The 20706-nt window shown below is 41.6% G+C and overlaps 1 protein-coding gene across 4 annotated transcripts in view; it reads right to left on the bottom strand.

The window, feature by feature from the left end:
• The window catches only part of tex26 (testis expressed 26), a 55967-nt gene extending 36592 nt beyond the window's left edge, over nucleotides 1–19375 (bottom strand). The window contains exons 1-5 of one of the 4 annotated variants that reach the window (XM_069891574.1): nucleotides 18972–19375; nucleotides 15930–16039; nucleotides 14264–14370; nucleotides 5915–6194; nucleotides 2157–3819 (exon numbers count right to left, since the gene is read on the bottom strand). In XM_069891574.1, coding sequence (XP_069747675.1) covers nucleotides 3671–3819; nucleotides 5915–6194; nucleotides 14264–14370; nucleotides 15930–16039; nucleotides 18972–19207 — 882 coding nt within the window. In that variant the 5' untranslated portion in view covers nucleotides 19208–19375 and the 3' untranslated portion in view covers nucleotides 2157–3670. Of the gene's footprint in view, nucleotides 1–2156; nucleotides 3820–5914; nucleotides 6195–14263; nucleotides 14371–15929; nucleotides 16040–18971 lie in introns of those variants that run through there. The other 3 variants (XM_069891573.1, XM_069891572.1, XM_069891571.1) reach the window with 3 other exon arrangements.
• Nucleotides 19376–20706: the final 1331 nt, after the last annotated feature.

The raw sequence follows: 20706 nt of genomic DNA, 5'->3' as shown, positions 1-20706 counted from the left end.
CCATCAGGGTTTTACCAGATGATAACCTCTTTCTTTCAGGCTACTACAGAGTTCCTTTGTGTTTCACTTATTCCAAGAGAAACATCAGACAGATAGCACTTCCACCCATCCGCCACTCTGGAGCTTCTGTTTCAGTTCCAACAAGCTTCTCCTGTCTGACTCTGTTCAGTCTTCTCCCTCTCTCTGAGATTCCAACTGCCAGCCACATGTCCTTCTCTCTCTCACTTGCAAAACCCCCTCCTTCTCCAGCAAACAATAGGAGTCAGTCTTCTCATCCATATGTTGTTTTAGGTAAACAAACCTCTCAATGACCTCTGAGTGAGCACTTTGCAGAGCAGTCAAGAGCCTTGCAAAAAGGTCCAACACAGACAACCTGACTTTCCAAGACAATAGCCTATTCATTTCATTGACATCATTTCAATTGTGAGATGTGCATAGCATTCTCCAAAGTTTCTGTAAAGTTACTGAATATGAATTCTTCAGTATTTCAAATAAGATCTGTTTTAAAGTGTGTGTATGTATGTAACCTACTCTAATTTTTCTAATTTATCTCTCAAAAACATTTCCAAATATTCCATCATAGAATTTTATTGTTCAAAACACCTGCATGTTTTTATTAAAAATTAGGAATTAATTTTTTATGATCATGATCCACTCCACAGATAAGATGCATCATTCAGTACACAAATAGTTTGAATAGCAAAGTATAACACCCAATAAAATCACATTGACGCTGTTGAGTATTCATATCACAGTCAAGATCCCTTACTGCAGGATGGAGAGGCTCTGGATTTTGCCTGCTGTGCAAGTTCAAACTTTAGTTTAGCTGCTCATTAATCCCAAATGTTTTTATTGAATCCCTTTACATGTAATCATAAATGGCAAAATGTTGAATCTCCACCTCTGCAATGGATTAACCAACACCAGTGAGTGGCTGAATATATCAAAACAATAAGAGGATGTCTGAAATTAAATTCCATAATTATAAGTGTTCTAAGCAGAGGCAAATCCCAAGAATAAGGAGAAGTGAATGTAAGTGTTCATTGCTCACACTTCCTAAATCTCAATCTATCCAAAGCACAGAATTACAAGATCTTCTACCAAACACTGGCATTGTCTGGAGTGGTAACCCTAAATATTATAATATTCATGGGCCTCTTAGAACAGCAGAACCATAAAACACTACAGCACAGAAACAGGGTCTTTGTCTGTTAGTTTGTGATGAATATTATTCTTTTTAGTCCCATTAACTTGCAACCCAATCACTGCCCTCCATCGCCTTTCCATCGAATTTTCTCTTAAAGGTCAAAATTGAACCCACATTCAGCACCTCCACTTACAGCTCATTCCATACACTCATCTCCCATTAAGTGAAGGTATTCCCCTGAACATTCGCCTTAAGCATCACTTGATATCACACTCCAGCATCCATCAGACAAATTGGAATGCCACGTTTTGACTGCACACAAGATAATTGCATTTATAACCATATAACCATATACGGAGCGGAAACAGGCCATGTGGGCCTTTCGAGTCCGCACCGGTTCACTGATTTTGTGCGCCCTCTTCAGGCATTGGTCCCGATAGATCTTCATTCAATAACGATGGGCGAATTCAATGCGGGTGAAATCAGTCATAGAAATGTTTGTGAAACATGCAGTTCAATACTTCTGGGCACATTCAATTCAGGGTCAATCTAAAATTTGAACCTCCCTGATTAACCTCCCCCAAGGGACCTTGTCAAAGGCCTTTCTAAAGTCCATGTAGACAACATCCACAGCTTTTCCTTCATCAACTTTCCTGGTAACCTCCTCGAAAAACTCCAGAAGATTGGTTAAATAGCTGATATGTACTTTAAATGGAGCTTTTCATAATCTCCCTCAGTTAAATATTTTGAAGTGCTGAATTTCTGTTCTGATGGAAGTAATACTGCAGATGATTTTAGGGTAAATTCTTGCAAACAAGAGTGTGATCATCAAAACATTTTTTTTGGTGGGGTGGTTTTGAGATATCTGAACAGGTAGGATAATTAGATTGATATGGTGGGATAGATGCTTCAGCTTTGCAATATTTGCTGCTCATGCTAGAAAGAATGTAAGATAAAATACATCAACTGAAACTTGAATTTGTCAGCAAACCATAAAACAGATGGTTACCTTATCAATGGCTGAATTCAAACACCAAAGAACTCTACGCACAGGCTCCAGCCCACCAACATTAGATAGATTGAATTTCCAGTCAATTTTGCCTTCACCTCACGTAGTCCTTTCTTTCTTTTGCAGGGATGATTATAAATATCTGATGACATTTAAATTGTCTCATCAGCGTCACATAGAATACTGTGGGATGGTATTGTGACTTCATCGTAAGTGCAACATTGCTGGCCACTGGCAACAGTGGTATTGAACCATTTCAGAAAAAACAACACTTTTCAAATCATTAAACAAAATATGTAGCACAGACATTTGGGCCATAAGTTTGAAAATCTCAGTCAAAGAGAATCTGATCACTGAGTTCAGGCTATTTTCATAGAAGAGGGAGGCGTGAATGGCAACACAAATGTTAGCCTGGTCTCGCTGTTGAGAATGGCCTCTCTCTACCCTGCGTGTACACTGAAAGGCATATAACTCATCCTAAAAGTTATAAAACAAAATTAAGGTAGAAATGAAAAGGATGATGCCCCTAATCCAGAGGTTCTCAACCTTTTTGTTTCCACTCACATGCCACCTTAAGTAATCCCTTACAAAGCACCAATAATATAGGATTGTGCTGGTCAAATAGCAAGTTGTGGAGTAATTAGAAAGATTCCAATGGCATATAAAGAGGACAAACTTTGTAACTACAGTCGTTTTTATGGAGGAGCCCCACTTTGAGGCCGGCTCCATAGGCAGAAAACAATGACCACTCATCTTTTTATAGAGGCTGCTGAAGCATTGCTCACGAAAAGCAGTGCCTTGTGTCCTCTGGAGCCAATGGAGGTGGGACGACTAGTGCTGTAATGTCACCCGTCCACATGACGGCATACATACGCGGTGAGCAATGCCCATCTTCATTACCAATAATTCCACAGGCAGCTATATTCGCTCTGGGAAATGCCGAGGGACTCTGACCTCCAGCACTTCTGTGGTGTTACTACTACAAGATCCTAAGGAGTGGACATGGAGAAGCAGAGACGGGGAGACTAATGGACGAAAGAGGGGAACAAAGAGCCAGGTTTGGCATGCTGAAGGGCCAGCGCTGGGCAGAAGAGCTGCAAGAAGAAACCTTAGGTTTTATAACAGGAACCTCTTTTTATTTTAAATGATGAATGACTGGGGCCTGGGTCGCAGGCTGACTGCGTCATCACGATGTCATCAGTCCACCTCTAGCCAGCCACTTACAGCATGTAGCGTAGATAAAAAGCTCACACTCGACTTTTTCCTATGCAGCACAGATGAAAGATTTCCTCATTGGAAATATACACCACTGTTACTGGCCTTTGAATGAACTATTTTACACTTCCTCAAACTCTTCGCTTCAGGAGACATTGCAAAAACAAGTTAGCTTAGTCCAAAAGTCAGGTTAATTAAAAAGATGTAGGCATTCCAACTCATCCAAACGAGCAATTCAAGGATATGGAATCCTCTTTGAGTTGAGAGCATGTCATTTATTTTATTTTTCTTACAGGCATTCATTCTATATATCTAGGCAAGTGTTGTGTAAACTGAAGAAGATAAGATTTCTCATTCACTGCAGGCAACTGCAATGATGATTCTTGCTTTCCAGATGAACGCTTTGCACATGGTTGAGTTGAACAACACACTTTATCCTCTGAAGAGCCTGTTTTTGAAAGACAATATATTGATTTTTCAATTTTTTGTGAATATTTTTGTAGAGAGAAAGCTGAAGCTAGTAAAACAATTAATTCATGATGCATCCCAAATTATTCCATCATTAATAGCTTGCTAGACTATTCCAAGGGGCAGTCAAAAATCTTTACCCAGAGGATGGTAATCTATGGAATTCATTGGCATGGCCAGCTGAGGAGGCCAAGTTATCGGGTATTTTTAAGGCAGAAGTCGATAGGTTATTGATTGGAAAGGGAGAAGCCAGGAAACAGGGTTAAAGGGAATAGTAAATCAGCCAAATGAGCCGAAAGATGTAATTCTGTTCCTGTGCCTTATGGTCACAGTTTTACAAGACAAGTACATGTGAGCTTGTGGTCACACATACACCTAAATGGGTAAAGGTGACAGGTTTCCCTCCTTCAAGAAACCTGTGGGTTTTAACCACAATTGGGTAGCTTTGTGGTCACCATAACAAATCCCAAATTTTATTTTTTATTTCAGATATAAACTATCCATTTGCTATGGTGAAATTCAAATGTATATTTTTAATCTAGGGACTCTGCATTTATTACCCCAGGGCCTATCCATAACTCACTCTGGCCAGACCATGAAAAGATTTAATTTGGAGAGTGGATTAGTTACATTAAAGTGACCCATGGTAACTGGCCCCTGAAATATTTCTTCTATTACATTCTGAATGCTTGTAATTCAATTACCAAACAGAACATGTTATTGTGAACTAATATAACAACAATAGATGCCATTAATAATACATTAGCTAGCTATCTAACACATATGTTTATATCAGTGGGGCTTAGCCTTAAATTCTGATCAGAGCCAAACATATTGTCTTGTAATGAGAGTAAAGAACAATGAATAAATAGATGGATTGAATCTATATACCATAAACATAGTCCAATAAAACTCCTAGGATGGCTTTCAATTTGGTATTAATAAAGTTCCTCCTGCATAATTAATTTTCTCCTCCAGCCATCTGCTCATTTTAATATTTTTTCTGATCCATTGTGAATCAGATAAAAATTTTCTCTGTTTATCATGGGTTTATTGATGACCACCTTACTTTAACGCCTGTCAAATAGCACTACAAGAAAAGAAAATCAGTCAAAGGATCAATAAACTAAATGACCAGACTATGAAACCTGATGCTGATGGGGAACATGAACGACACACCACTTATTTATATTTATATGGGCTGGTAACTGCTTCTGTGGGATCCTCCAGAATTAATATGGGAAAAAGACCCATGAAAGTGTTAAATGAGGGGTAAGGGACGGTCAGGGAAAATGGGCCATTGGGGAACAGCAGGGCGTCTGCAGTGAAGACCAATTAGTAATAGGACTGACCATCTTCCACCCAGAGTAGTCGTCTACACCCTCAGCCACAGAACAAATTCTTCTGTAGGATGCCTAGCAAATCAACTGCCCACAGGTCTATTCAGAGTAAATTAAGAGTTTAAAACATAGTTACAACTAATGTGGTTAAGTGTAACTCTGAACTTTACTCACCTTTCACCTGGCAGCAATCTCTCTGATCAATTTTCACGAGCTTGTTGTACCTGTGCCATGGTAACGGCATGGGTTCAGCCAGCAGACTTCTCAGCCGGAGAGGTGGGAAAGTATGCATTGGCCCATGGCTTCCAACCTGGCAGTGCAGGTGTCCCACCACACTACAGTCCTGGATCTAGGATTGGCTCAGTCACAGGAATAGTGATCAGCAAATCTTTTGCAGAAATCAACGCAAGAGATGTCCTTTAATCCTGTATTAATTCTGGAGTATCCTACCAGCCCACATAAATACAACTGTGTTGCAAGGCTCAAGTTCCCTATGAGCATTACATTTTCTATGCATTTACTTTTGGGACAAGATTTAGTTAGTAAGACTTTCCAAAGAAGTCACAGACAAGAAACAACACAGGTGCACAGAGGTACAGAGGTTCAGAAGCAAAAAAGAGGTGGAGACAAAACAGAAAATGTATTGTCAGGGAGGAAACAAATACCATTTGGAGACAATAAGTGAAGCAAATTTTTAACACTAATTAAGGTAGGGATGCACTGAAAAGCACATACCTGCTTCATATGAAGAGACCACACCAGAACTCTGCGCAGACCCAATGTTAGCTTGAATAGACTCACTCATCTTGTCCAACAACTTCTTCACTTCACATTTTTCATCTTCTGTTACATAAGAAAGATCCAAGATGTTTCCATTCAGTTCCTTTGTCTTTGTAGTACACCCATGGAAATCATCAGATGACTTATATTCACATGTGAAAACCAAACTGCGATCGTGTATTACAGATAGATCTTTCAAACTGAAGTACGACTGGACTGATTTTTGCAAGGTGAGCTAACAAGAGATGGAGATAAAGGCAGTTAGTCATTCATTGATTCAACAATAAATGAAGATATTATGAAAGATTAAAACAGCTCCCAGTTTCTAAGGGCGTGTGTAAAGACTCTATCATCCAGAATTTGTTACCTTGACAAGTTTGGGGTTCCCTCCCTATTTCTAAAAAGGAACAAGGAGAAGTTGGAGGGACTTAACAGGTCAAACAGCAACTACAGATGGAAATGGTCCGTCAATGTTTTGGATCAGCACACTATAGAGAGTACTGCATTCTTTTGGTTATTGATCCCCACCCTCCCCATCTCTGCATTCATGTCTTCTCAGTTTTCCAATTTCAATGTGTGGTTCTTGACCTGAAACATTATCCCTGCCTCTGACTGTTATATAGTCAGGATAATGTGAACTATTTTGTAACCGTGTAAGAATACACCCTTCTCACTGTAGTAACTGTAGTGTACCACTGTGGGGATGTATGTATATGTAGATATGTGTGTGTGTGTGTGTGTGTGTGTGTGTGTGTGTGTGTGTGTGTGTGTGTGTGTGTGTGTGTGTGTGTGTGTGTGTGTGTGTGTGTGTGTGTGTGTGTGTGTGTGTGTGTGTGTGAGAACAGTTTCCTGAGATGGTGAAAGACATTAGTAAGTAAAATCTCTTGTTATTTGAATCTTGCATCTCTAAGTTATTTAAGAAGCTTCCCAAGTAACACAGAGATATAACATGGTGGCAGCAGTATAAGAGAACAGGAATAAAGCCATACAGTTGGTTGTAAGTCACTGGCCTGTTTCCGCTCTGTAAATGGTTATATGGTTATATGGAAATACAAAAGGGAAGAAGAGAAAAAACATTACTGAAACAAAATGGCTGGAGCAACAGCAGTTCATCCAATGATGGACTGGGAGGCTGAAGACATTGTTGAATTGTTTAAAATGTTTCAGCTGACGTGCAATGCAGCATTCAAAAGCTATCTTAAAAATGCAACAGCAGAGGAGAAGATCAGTTATATTCTTCTCTGGACAGGGGAGCGAGGCCTTGACTTATTTAATAGTTGGGAGCTTACAGAGGTGAATCAAAATGATCCAGAGCAGATGTTTTCAAAGTTTTCTTCTCACCTTGAACCCAGGTCTAATCATAGAATTGAACACTATGAATTTCAAGGCTTAATGCAAGAGACTAATTAAATGGTTGATAACTTCCTCACTAGACTAAAAATAGTTTCTGCAAAATGCAGATTTAAGATTATAGAGAAAAGATTAGTTGATCAACTAATATGGGGGAGTGCCCATTCCTAAGTGCAAAAGTCTCTTATGGGGAAGGATAGCTTGAAACTGGCCGATGCTATAGACACAACCAGAGCCTGAAATCCCTATCTATGCAGATCCACCCACAGCAAAGAGAAGAAAGGGTTTATGCTATAAAGAACACAAACAGAAAAGTGAAAAACCCCAAGACCTGCAGGAAGTGCAGCAGACAACACCCCTTCGATGACCAAAACAAATGCACTGCATACGGTTCTGAATGTAGAGCCTGTGGTAAAGCAAACCACTGGGTGAAGATGTGCAAGTCTGGTACGAAGAAAACAGTAATACCAGTGAAGAAAAAAGACAAGCAGAAGATCCACCACATAAAAGGAAACAACAATGAGGATTCTGTCACCCAGATACTGGACGTAGAATCCATACACCTTCACGAGATGTTGGGTGAGATGAAAGAAGGAAGCTGGTTGCACACAAGGATCCAAATACAGAGGACAATCCAGAACAAGCCTACGATATTTAACCTAAAAGTGAAGCTGGATAATGGATCACAAAGCAACATCCTTACACTCAGACTCTACCACCAGAGAACATAATGAAAAGGTATCCAAAAGACTTTGCATTGGAAACAGCAAATATCACGTTAATGGCCAATGTTGGACCCATCATCAAGCAGCTAGGGAGAGCTAAGATCAATAGCTGCCATAAGGGAAAGAACATCCTCTGTACATTCTATGTGGTAGATGCAGATGGACCAGCAATTCTAGGTCTGGATAGCTGCCAGGAGTTGCAGTTGATCTCTGTCAATTATGAGATCCAGACGAAGAAGATACCAAAAGCATCAACAGAAACACACAACAAAAAGAGGAAATGATTTCCGCAGAAGTACCTGACAGGCCATGGCACACAGTGGGAGCAGACATATTCACTGAGAATCAAAAGTGTAGCCTGTTACCACTCTAAGTTTCCATTTGTCAAAAGGGTGAAAGACCTGAGAGTGTCAACTATCACCTCAGAAATGAGAGTGCTCCTTGCTGAACAAGGAATGCCCGAGCAAGTAATATGTGACAATGGAACACAGTTCACATCACAAGAATTCTGAAATCACATCACAAGTACAAACTGTGAAACACACTCTAGTTAAGTGTTGCGAAACAAAAGAAGACCCATACCTAACTCTGCTATCATTATGAGCTGACATGAAGTCCCCAGCAGAACTACTAAATGGCAGGAGATATAAAACAACTCTGCCAAGTAAAATGCACCCTCCAGAGGAAACCAGAAGACTACCTGACACACAAAAAGAAGGATGCCAGCATTATAACAAACATGCCCAAACATTGCCAGAACTCTTCAGAGGGCAGCTTGTGCATATTGAAGAGCCGGTTGAAAACATGGACCCCAGTAAAGGTCATCAAAGAAGCTGAGACACCAAGATCATATATGGTCGAGACAGACTCTGGCAATCAGTTGAGGAGGAACAGAATTCACATCCGGCCAAAATATGATGTGATGAAGCAGAAAGCTTTAACACCAGCAAAGGCTGCAACACCAATATCAAGCGAGGTATCAATTGAAGCGACCACAACCACTAATACCGAAACATCAACACAGCAGTTGTCAGGTGATGCACAACGAGCTACATCACCTACACGTGGACAAGCAACACAGAGTCCAATGGACGCAGCCAAATCCACAAGATGGTGAAGCAACATAGTGCCGCCAGTGCGATATCGATAAGAACTATTTAAAAATAGTTGCGTAATAAACTAGTGTACAAGTTCAGTTACTTAAGTTGCACTGGAAAGAAAGTGATAAAGAACACTAAATGTTTCTTTATCTTGAGAAGGAGGGATGTTATATAGTCAGGATAATGTGAACTATTTTGTATCTCTGTAAGAATACACCTTTTTCACTGTAGTAAATGTAGTGCACCACTGTGTGGGGGTGGGGGGGGGGGGGGCGGTGTGTATATCTATTGATACAAGCCTAAAAGACCCCAACCCAGCAGCAATAGACATTCACCAAGACAAGTATTTACTTAAACAGAAGTTGTTTTTAATTATTTTTAAACATGAAAACTTTAACTTATCTCTATACTTAACTAACCCAAATTAACCCCCTTCCAATTCTAAGCGCACGTGTATGTAATGTGTGTGTAAATTTAAGAAAAGTTCTTTGGTTCACAGTTCAATCTCACTTCTCCTTCTTCCAAGTTCTCTGGATGCAGGCAATTCTTATACTGTGCACAGAATTTAATATGGATAAAGTTTATCAGGGTTTGGAGGCTACCACAGAGTTCCTTTCTGTTCCACTTATTCCAAGAGAAACATCAGACAGATAGCACTTCCAGCCATCCACTGCTCTGGAACTTGCTGTTTCCAACCAGCTCTTCCTGGCTTGTTTCAGCTGTAACTGTTCAGTCTCTTTTCAGTGTCACACACACTAGCTGAGAGGGCTTGTCTTCTCTTCCTCTCTCTCTCTCTCTCTCTCTCTCTCCAACTGAGACAGCCATAAAACCATGTGACTCTCTCTTGCAAAATCCCCCACCTTCTTCAGCAAACCACAGGAGTTCTTCTCCTTGGTCAACCTGTTGTCTTAGATAAACAAAACCCAGGAGTGACCTTTCTGTAACTCACTGTAGGTACTTTTTAACAGCCAGTTTGTCTCCTACAAACAATGGTCTTTCATTTCATGATGTAATTTCAATTAGCACCTACTTGTGAAATGTGCATAAAAGTCTCCAAAGATCCCTAATGTTACTGAATATGAATTATTCAGCCTTTCAAATAAGATCTGTTTTAAAAAGTGTGTATGTATGTAACCTACTCTAAATCTTACCAAAATCCCCCCAATATTTATCCATAATAATACGAGTGTGTGTGAACAGTTTCCTGAGATGGTAGAAGGCATCAATAAGTAAAATCTTTTCTGCTATCTGAATCTTGCATCTCTAAGTTATTTAAGAACCCTTCCAAGTAACACAGAGACATAACACTTCCTATGAATGCTGGATGGCCTGTTGAGTTTCTCAAGAATGTTTGTGTATTGCACCCAGCATTGCACACTTTCTCATTTAAAACCCTGCTTCTTTCCTGCCGAGTACTTAAATTTTTGTTTTACTACCTAAAGACAGAGCTGGATCTTTCATCTGCTGATTGCTTTACTTCAATAATCTGGTAACCAATCACCAAGTACTCTGTGATACTTTGTAAAATATCATCAAACAAAGAAAATCTGCATTGTGGTAGGTTGCTTTTTTTTTGGAATGGCACAGGGAATTAAACAATTATTTTCACTATTGATTCTTACACAGTTAGGCATGGAGTCATATGACGTGAAGTGGGCCCTTCTGTCCACAGAGGGTGCACAAACCATTAAGGACCCCCTTTGCACTATTTCCATTTATTGTCCTCATATTCCTAGCAACTCCCCCTACATTCTAATGTTTATCTACATGCTAAAGGCAAATTTATAGAGGCCAATTAACCTACTATCCAGCACATCTTTGGGATGTGACACAAAACTAAGCACTTGAAGGAAACATGGTCACAGCAGAATGTGCAAACTCTGCACAAGGCGGATTGAACCCGAGTTACTTGTCTTTGGGGCACATGAAATGCTTAGTTACTGGGCTGGTGTTCCAGAGACATGAGACAATAGGCTCTTTCATGCAGTGAAAAGCCTGAGTGAGTGTAAAGGCAGAAATTTTCCACCCTTATGTCTGTCGAGAGACTTATCTCTATGAATACACTGTGACTGGCTCCAGGGTGCCGACTACAATCCCTCTCAGGGAAGGATAATCATGGAGTGCTGTTCTTCACCGCCTCATGTGAATGTACAGCCACTTCAAGCGGCTTGCTAGGGGCGGGCTGATGATGCCATGATGACGCCATCAGCCAGCAACCCATCATCCCTCTGTCTCCCACACACTCACCCTTCTCCTCCCATGATCCCCTAGGGGCAGGGGTGGCCAGTGGGAGTCAACAGGTCAGGGGCGGCCGGCGGGGGTTGTCAGGGCAGGGGTGACTGGCAGGAGCCAACATGGTGGGGGCCATCAGGGCAGGGGTGGCCGTCAGGGGCTATTAGGGCTGAGGCGGCCGGCAGGAGCCATCAGGGTGCGGGCTGTGCAGGGGCAGCCAGTGGGAGCTGTCAGGGCAGGGGCCATCAGTGCAGGGGTGGCCGGCAGGAGGTGTCAGGGTGGGGGCATCAGGTCAGGAGTATCTGGCGGGGGCTGTCAGGGCAGTGGCCATCGGGGCAGGTGTGGCCAGCAGGAGGTGTCAGGGTGGGGGCATCAGGTCAGGAGTATCTGGCGGGGGCTGTCAGGGCAGTGGCCATCGGGGCAGGTGTGGCCGGCAGGAGGTGTCAGGGTGGGGGCTGTTAGGGTGGGGCCGACAGGAGGCAGCCAATGCCGGCTGTGACAGCCCTGCTGGCCGCTCTGGCCCCTCATTGGACCAGTTTGGCCTTCAGGGATGCTCGTCATTGGCTCAAAATGCGGCAGAGCAATAGCCATTTTCCCGACCCATAATTCCCCACGCAGCTGGAACCATTCTGGGAGACACAAAGCGGTTACAGCTGTGTGGGAGATTACGGGTCGGGAGACGGCCATTGCTCTGCCGTGTATTTATGATGGGTGGCACTACGGCACCAGTTGCCCCGCCTCCATCGGTTTTGAAGGGTGCTACAAGGCACCTCTCAACATGAATGTGAAACATGAGGAGCCTTTTAGAGCTGCTCCGTGAAATGTACGTTTATATTTTTCCCTCTGCACTTATAGCCAGCCTCCAGGTGGAGGCTTGGCACGAAAGGGCCTTTTGTGTACATTATCACTTGATTTATTTAACAATCTTTTGCACCAAGCTTGTAGAAGGAGCTCAATCAAGACCATAAGATATAGGAGCAGAAATAGGCTATTCAGCCCATTGAATCTATCCTGCCATTCAATCATGAGCTGATCCATTCTCCCACTCCTGCCTTCTCCTCATAACCTTTGATCCCTGGCCAATCAAGAACCTATCAATCTCTGCCTTAAATATACCCAATGACCTGGCCTTGAGCATCACCTGTGGCAACAAATTCCACAGATTTACCACCCTCAGAGTAAAGAAATTCCTTGGCTTCTCCGTTCTAAGTGGATACCCTTTAATCCTGAAGTTGTGCCCTCTTGTCCTAGACTCTCCCACCATGGGAATCAGCCTTTCTACATCTACTCTGTTCATGCCTTTCAACATTCAAAACGTTTCATTGTGATTCCCCCCTCATTCTCCTAAATTCCAGTGAGTACAGGCCACAAACCGTCAAATGCTCCTCATATAATAACCCTTTTGTTTTCGGAATCATCCTAAGGAACTGCCTCTGAACCCTCTCTATAGGCAGCACATCTGTTCTTAAATGAGGAGCACAAAACTGCTACAACACTCTGAGTGAGGTCTCACCAGGGCCTTGTAAAGCCTCAACATCACATCCCTGCTCTCGTAATCCCAGCATTGCATTTGCCTTCTTCACCATCAATTCAACCTGCAAGTTACCTTCAGGGTATCCTGGATGATGGGTCCCAAATACTTTTTCATCTGGGAATGTCCAATTTTCTTCCCCATTTAGAAAATAGTCTTCCCGTTTATTTATTTTACCAAATGACCGAAGAGTTTCCAACATTGTATTTCATTTGCCAATTCTCTGACCATGAAAAGAACATAAAAGAAGTGGCCCTAACCCCAATTCCTGTGGAACACCACTAGCAACTGGCAACCAACCTGAATATGATCCCTGTTTTTCAACTCTCTGCTGTCTGCCAATCAGCCAATGCTCTACCCACACTAGTTATGTCCCCTGTTATACCATGGGCTCTCAACTTGATAAGTAGTTTAATGTACAGCACCTTATGAAAGGCCTTCTGAAAATCCAAATACACAACATCCATTTCCTCTCCTTTATCTCGCCTGCTTGTCACTTTATTTTAAAAAAAATTAAATTTAGACATACAGCACAGCAACAGGCCATTTAGGCCTATGAGTCCGTGCCACCCAATTAACCTAAAACCCCCAAATGTTTCGTACAGTGGGAGGAAACCGGAGACCCCAGGAAAAACCCAAGCAGACATGGGGAGAACATACAAACTCCTTGCAGACAGCATGGGATTTGAACCCTGGTGCAGTAAGAGCGTTGTGCTAACTGCTACGCTAACCTTGCCACCATAACTTCTTCAAAGAATTCCAACAGGTTTGTTAAGCAAGATTTTTCCTTAAGGGAACCATGCTGGCTTTGGCCTATCTTGTCATGTGGCTCCAAGTACTGCGTAACCTCATCCTTGACAATCAAGAGAACGGAGGGATCTTCTGTACATATTAAATGATGGTTGATTGGGTCTATGATCATACAGTACAGTGCATAGGTCATCATGTATATGGATAATTTTAGAATTTCTTGTGATCTCCTTGCTCTCATTTGCCCATGAGACGCCAGGCTGACGACAGCCCTAAACACATCACCCACCAGTCTACTGTGATATCAAATCCTGTGCCATTCTCACTCCACCATTACAACACAACCCTCAAGTTTCAAACCTCAGCTTTTGTCCACAACACACTGGGCAAAAGGGCAATGCACTCACCATCCATCTACCAATACATTTTCAATTTAACAACAATTTGTTATCTATCCTAGTTATATAATGAATATAAATATCATGTTTATAATTATGTAGAATTGATTATATATTTTAACAAAATCCTAAAGTCAATCAGGGTGGCCTTAGGCATTTAGAATTGCATTAAAAAAGAATACCATCAAACTGTTAATCGCCATGTCAGTCATACTTACCTGAAGGACATATTTTGCACCCATTTCTAATGCTGTGACATCCTTCATATTGTCTTCAATCTCTTGTCTCATTCTTGGATGGCGAGTGTTCACAATGACAGCATAAACTATGTCAACAGGAGTAAAAAGTAGGCATGTAGTAAATGATCATTTTAAAACATCGCGATTTTAGCTCATAAAAATATTGTACAAAGTGTAGCAAATTGGTAAATTCATAATGATGATTTAAAAATATTATTTTGTTCTTTATGGTACCTCTGAAGTTTATGTTAAATTAACATTCATCAGATTTGTAAAAAGAGAAAAAGTTAACATTTCAATCAAAAAAAAACATTCATCAGAACTAAGAAAGATTATTTTTTAAAAAGTAGTTTTATGTTGCAGAATGGTGGGAAGGATGAATAGAATTAAGGGAATATATGTAATTGGGCGAAGCCAGGGTTGCTGTGCGAAATAGGTTAATAGCAGCAATCCGAGGATGATAACGGTACTTGACTTTGCCTGTGTTGTGTTATTAACAGCAGGGCTGTGGAACATGCCCAGCACCTTAGGCTGCACTAATAGAGAAGGAAAAATTGAGCTAATTTCATAGAGGGACAACTTATAATAGAAGTGGCCCACTGTAATGCAGACAAAGCGAGTTAACTTAAATTGGAGAATTCAATACTAAGCCTTGCAGGCTGCAACATACTCAGACAAAAGACGATGTATTCTTCAAGTTTGCATTTGGCTTCGCAATATCAGTTACAACAGATGACAGATAGAAAGGTCGGAGTGAGAATGGAGAATTAAAGTGGCACGTAGCAAGGAGGTTGGGGTTACTCCTGTAGACTGAACACAGGTACTCCACAAATAAATCTGCAAATCTGTGGTTGAGAGGGAATGATAGTGCGATTATCAACCTACACTTTGTACAATGCTCATTTGCCCAAACTTCTTACTTGTTCCAGCCAAACTGATAAAGAAAAACTATAAGAGCAGTCAAGGGCCCTGTTCACTGAGATAACCATGGTTCAGGAAGAAAGATGACATTTCATGAAGATGGACTTATCAGAATATCATTGTGGAAAGTCTCATCATTGGAGCAAATTAGACAGAATTGGAGGAACTGGGTGAATGAAAAGATATTACCCTGTACAATCCATACCAATACAATGTTGTGAAATATGAAAGTCTGTAAACGCTGTGATTGAAGTAAAAACACAATGCTGGAGAAACTCAACTGGTCAAAACTTGTTGAATTTCTCCAGCATTGTGTTTTCCCAATACAATGCAATATACTCTACTTTAACCTGGCAATGAGAGAACTGGCACGTTTTAACTCCCTGGCCTCACCATATCATCCCAGTTTCTCCATCTATAACTGCTTGACCAAGAGAATTCAGCTGAAATATTAATAGTTGGTAGCATGGGTCAATATACTCAAACCAAACATTAATCTGATCACATATACACAACATTGCACCTCAGCACTTTGATTAACTTCAGATTTATCAGAGAATTAGGGAATTAGCTTGGAATTTTAACCAGATTGAAAATTAAACTGTTGCATTTTCTTTCCTCTTTCCAAAAGTCCCAATACAGAAGAAAATGTTAATTGTTTAAACAACAAGGCCAGGAATAACTACAATAAAAAGCAATGAAAAATACAACTAAGAAAACATACCTTTTGTAGAACCTTCAGTGACCTTAACAGTAGCGAAAAAAACCATCAGTTTACTTAATAAAAGTTTCTGAAAATCTTTGTATTCCTTTTGCGAAGTCAGTGTAACTTTACTGTAAAAGAAAACAATCAGAATCTGAAAATGTGGAGAAATTTATCAATATATATTTCCCAATGTGATGGGCCTTGTTTTGATGCATTTCCAGCCATTTCATTGATAGACTCTTTGAATGCTCCAGGATCTGCTCACAGGAACTTTATACTAAATTGCATTTCCCTCTCTCCACCCGAGACCCCTTTAAAAAAATGGACTCTTCAACACAATTTTGTTGACCTTGCTCTTTCACAAAACAAAATCGCATGCCAATTCAGAAATACCAATTTATCACACTTGAAGTTTCTTTTGCATATGCACAAATGCTATTTTGTTGCTCCACTTCAAATTCCTAACAGAAATGTGTAGACACAGATGTGAGAGAATGAATAGCATTACCTCACCTTTCCATGATTCTATGCACAAATCATTAATTCTGGAGCATTGAATGTCCACTTACCCAAAAAAATCTAACAATCAGGTTTCTGTCCCTGCCAGAGTACTAAACCTTCCCTTGGCAAAGCCACAAATGCATTCAACCTGACTCCTCATCTTCTTCAAGCAAAAAATCAGAAGCTGGAGGATCTCAGCAGGCCAGGCAGCATCCATGGAGAGAAATGGTCAGGCAACGTTTCAGGTCGGGTCTTGTTTTTGAAGTTGTCTGACCCACTGAGTCCTTCCAGCTTCTCATTGTTTGCTTGAGATTTCAGCATCTGCAGCTCTGGTGTTTCCCTCAACTTTCTCAAGTTGACTGCAGAAGTTGATATTTCTCAACTGGTAACATGCTTATTTATCATCAGTTAACTGCCACAGCTTATCTTCCATCTCGTGCACTGTTATCTATGGTGTCCCCAAGAATCAATACTTGCCTGGTCTCACTTCTCATCTGCCTGCTGCCCCACCAGCATATCATATGGAAACATGGTTTAAATTTACACAGGTACATTACCTCTATCTCTCCATTACTTCTGTAGTTCACTCTAAATTGTGCTAGATGGAAATCCACTTGCATTGGATGGAAACATTTTTTTTTTCAATTGAATTTTGGGAGCAACAAATCTTTGGTGACCTGCTACAACCTTCTTTCTCATCAAACCACCTCTACAAACAATCTGAGACTGACTCAATGGTCAACAACCTCAGTGACTCCTACCCTGGGAATGAGTAGCTGACCACATGCTCACATCCAATCCCTCTATAATTCTGCCAAACTCTGTCCCTGCCTCAATCTCCTACTGAAATTATCATCCATGACTTCATTGAACTATTGAACTGTTTATTGTCAACTGTGCCAAGATACTGTGAAAAGCTTTGTTTTGATTGCTATCCAGGTAAGCCAAGCCATACTTAAGTACACAGGTTGTGCAAAAACAACACATAAGTATAGGATTTAGTGTTACAGGGTAAGTCACAGGGTGCTAGGGATAGAAGAAAGTACTGAAGTTAAACAGTAGAAGGGTATCATCTTTTACCAACAAGATGTCCATTTGTGAGTCTGATAACAGCAGGACTCCTTAAATCTGGAAGTTTGTACTTCCAAGCTTCCATATCTTCTGTCTGACATGGGTGTGAGAGGGGAGAGGAGAAAGAGAGTGTGACAGGGGTGGGATGAGTCCTTTCTCAGAACAGCAGGAGATATAGATGAGTCAATGGAGAGGAGGTTTGTTTGCTTGATAGCCTGAGCTGCATTCACAACTCTCTACAGTTCCTTGCAGTTTTGGGCAGAGCAGTTTCTGCACCAAGCTTTGATTCATTTGAATAGGATACTTTCTATGGTACATCTGTAAAAATCAGTTAGAGACGTATTGCCACTATTTCAGTGCAGTTCTGCATTGTATAACATGTCAAGGTCATTCAAAAATCCATCACCTCAGTTTTAAGTTACACAAAATCTCAGTTGCCCATCACCCCCTAGTTGCTGACCTTCATTGGAAATTGGGTAGACAAGACCTCAGCTATAACATCTTCTTGATTTAGATTAATTTAAGATCTTCCAGCCTTCTGTCTCTGTAACTCCTTCAGCTATTACACATCCCAAAGATATCTCCCCGCCCCCCCCACCCCCACCCCAATTCTGTCCTCTTGAGCTTCCCCAGTTTTAAAATTGCTTTCAGCACCCGCTCCAATCTCTCCAAAAGCTTGATATTAATTTACTCTTGAAAAAGCTTCCATGGAGTAATTGGGGTGTTTTTATTACATGAACGTGATTGAAAAAAGCTTTATTGTTAAAACTCTGCCTGATGCAAACAATTGTATAAGTTTTCTGTTATGAATAAATGTTGAATCAACTCAACCTTGAAATCAGAAGCCAGTGGACTGAGCAAATACTTAGTTCATGCTTAAATGTAATAATATAGTTGGCAGTATATCACTATGGATGAAATTAAATTAAAAAGCTCCAAATATTAAAGACCCCAAAGTAATAGAAGAGGAGTAAAGTTTCCTCACAAATTGTTTAACATTCTTGTGCTCAAGTCACCACTGTGGATTAATCTGGGAGTCTTTTGATCGCCCCTTGAGAAATCCTGGTGTGCAAAATTGCTGCCACATTCAAAAGTGCATAAGCACCCTGTCTACAGTGAACATGATAGTATGAAGCACGAGTGGGCAGAATGCAAGTGAGAGATACAAGCTTTATTTCATCCATATCTGGATTTCTTTGCCAATTACTGCCATTTTCACATTTATAAAATAACAAAGGAAAGAGCAATTTCTGGTACTTGTACTTTGAAGCTACAATCACCATCTAATTTAGTTGACCAGGATTATTCACAAGGCAGGAATCCAAACATGGAAAAAAAGTCAGATTTTTAGACTGGAATTTACATTTCAGCCAGACTCAAATGCCTGTCTTGGTGACTTTAAATCTGTGGTCCATTATTCCCAGGCAGGCGAGCACAATCCTGCGGGAGAGTTGTGCTCGTTTGAGGAAGCCACCTGTGGTCTCTCACCTTTGGATACAGTTGACCAGATTATATTGCTGCCCGTCCATTCGGACTTGTCCGTTGGAGATCACATTGTATCCGGCCCCTGCTTCATTTCGGACTTCAATGGTTTTCCCCGCCAAGTGAAATTGCGATTTCTGCAAGATGAGCAGCCATTCGATGGGCAGAACGGCGATCTGAACGGCAGAGGGCCGAGTGGCTGAAGAGTCGGTCACCGAGGACCATGGGCAAGCCACAGACATGACAGGAGGCTGGACCACCACGCGTGGGCTGCGAGGGACAGAGCAACTCGAAACGCCAGCCGCGTCTGAAGCCTTCCCTCTCTCCCCGCTGCAAACAGAAGCAGCACCAATTGAATGCAAATAAGTCAACACTCCCCAAGTTTAAACATTGACTCACCCGAGAACAGCCCGTGCCAGTGGAACCAGCCCAAGCGGTTTAAACCTGGGTGAAACTCGGGCTGATCTGACAACCCTCCCTTTTCGAGGTGGTGATATTTACCGGTGGGAAGGGAAGGAAGAAAAGCTGGGAATGTTCACCCTTCGAGCCCGCCGACCGACGGGGCACAGATTTGCATCCCCCCCCCCTCCCCCTTTAGCAAAGGATAAAATTAACCGGATTAATTCTAGGAAAGAGTGTGGGTTGGGGGTGAGTGCAGCAATGCCACTCAGAGAGGGGTCATACACAGATGGGATGGAGAAACTCAGCAGGCCACCCACCTCACAAAGGCAGTAAAAGTAGCCAAAGTTTAGGCCCTTGGATGGGAATAAGAAAAGGACAGGTAGGTAATTGCATAAAAAGATGAGGTGGAGGGGGGGGAGGTGGAGGGGGGGGAGGTGGAGGGGGGGGAGGTGGAGGGGGGGGAGGTGGAGGAGGGGGAGGGGGGGGAGGGGGAGGAGGGGGAGGGGGGGGAGGGGGAGGAGGGGGAGGGGGGGGAGGGGGAGGAGGGGGAGGGGGGGGAGGGGGAGGAGGTGGAGGAGGTGGAGGGGGGGGAGGTGGAGGGGGGGGAGGTGGAGGGGGGGGGAAGAGAGGATTTCAGATTTATTGTCATGACTTCACATACAACCTGAGATTAAGGCAGGCAAAATTACCACTTATTGATAGTGCAAAAAAAAAACCTACTCAACATACACATATAATCCCAGCATGGGATTGTGAAGGGGAAGTCATGTTTGATGAACCTTGTTGAGTTTTTCGAAGAAGTGACAAGAAAGGTGGATGAAGGTAGGGCAGTGATGTAGTCTATCTGGATTTTAGCAAAACTTTTGATAAAGTTCCACATGAAGGGTTAGTAAGGAAGGTTCATTAATAGAGAAATAGTAAGATGGATTCAGAGGTGGCTGGAGGAGAGACAGCAGAGGGTCATGGTGGACAACTGTCTGTCAGGATGGAAGCCTGTGACGAGCGGTGTGCCTTAAGGATCGGTGCTAAAAAGGGGAGAAAATATCACTGTGTATATTCAAGAGAGAAATGTTTGTGTGTATTTTGATTGATATGGTTCAGTGTGAAAAATTTTTTAAAATTAAAAAAAAGAATCTTGGCTAAACTGATTCATTTTCTTGTGAGATACACATATCAGTTGCCAAGCTTCTAAGCTAAAAGGTTAAAAAAAAATCACTTCAATATGCCTTGCTCTTTTGGGAAATAATTTATTATCTTTTGAACAAATGAAGTACAAATATGGAATAACTATCGGTACAATGTTTGCATACCACCAACTGAAAACCTACTTAAAGGACAA

This window comes from Narcine bancroftii, chromosome 7 (genome assembly GCF_036971445.1).
Source record: "Narcine bancroftii isolate sNarBan1 chromosome 7, sNarBan1.hap1, whole genome shotgun sequence".
NCBI classification, from domain to species: domain Eukaryota; kingdom Metazoa; phylum Chordata; class Chondrichthyes; order Torpediniformes; family Narcinidae; genus Narcine; species Narcine bancroftii.
The sequence above is the reverse complement of the archived record's forward strand: the minus strand, read 5'-3'. Positions and strand labels throughout refer to the sequence as shown.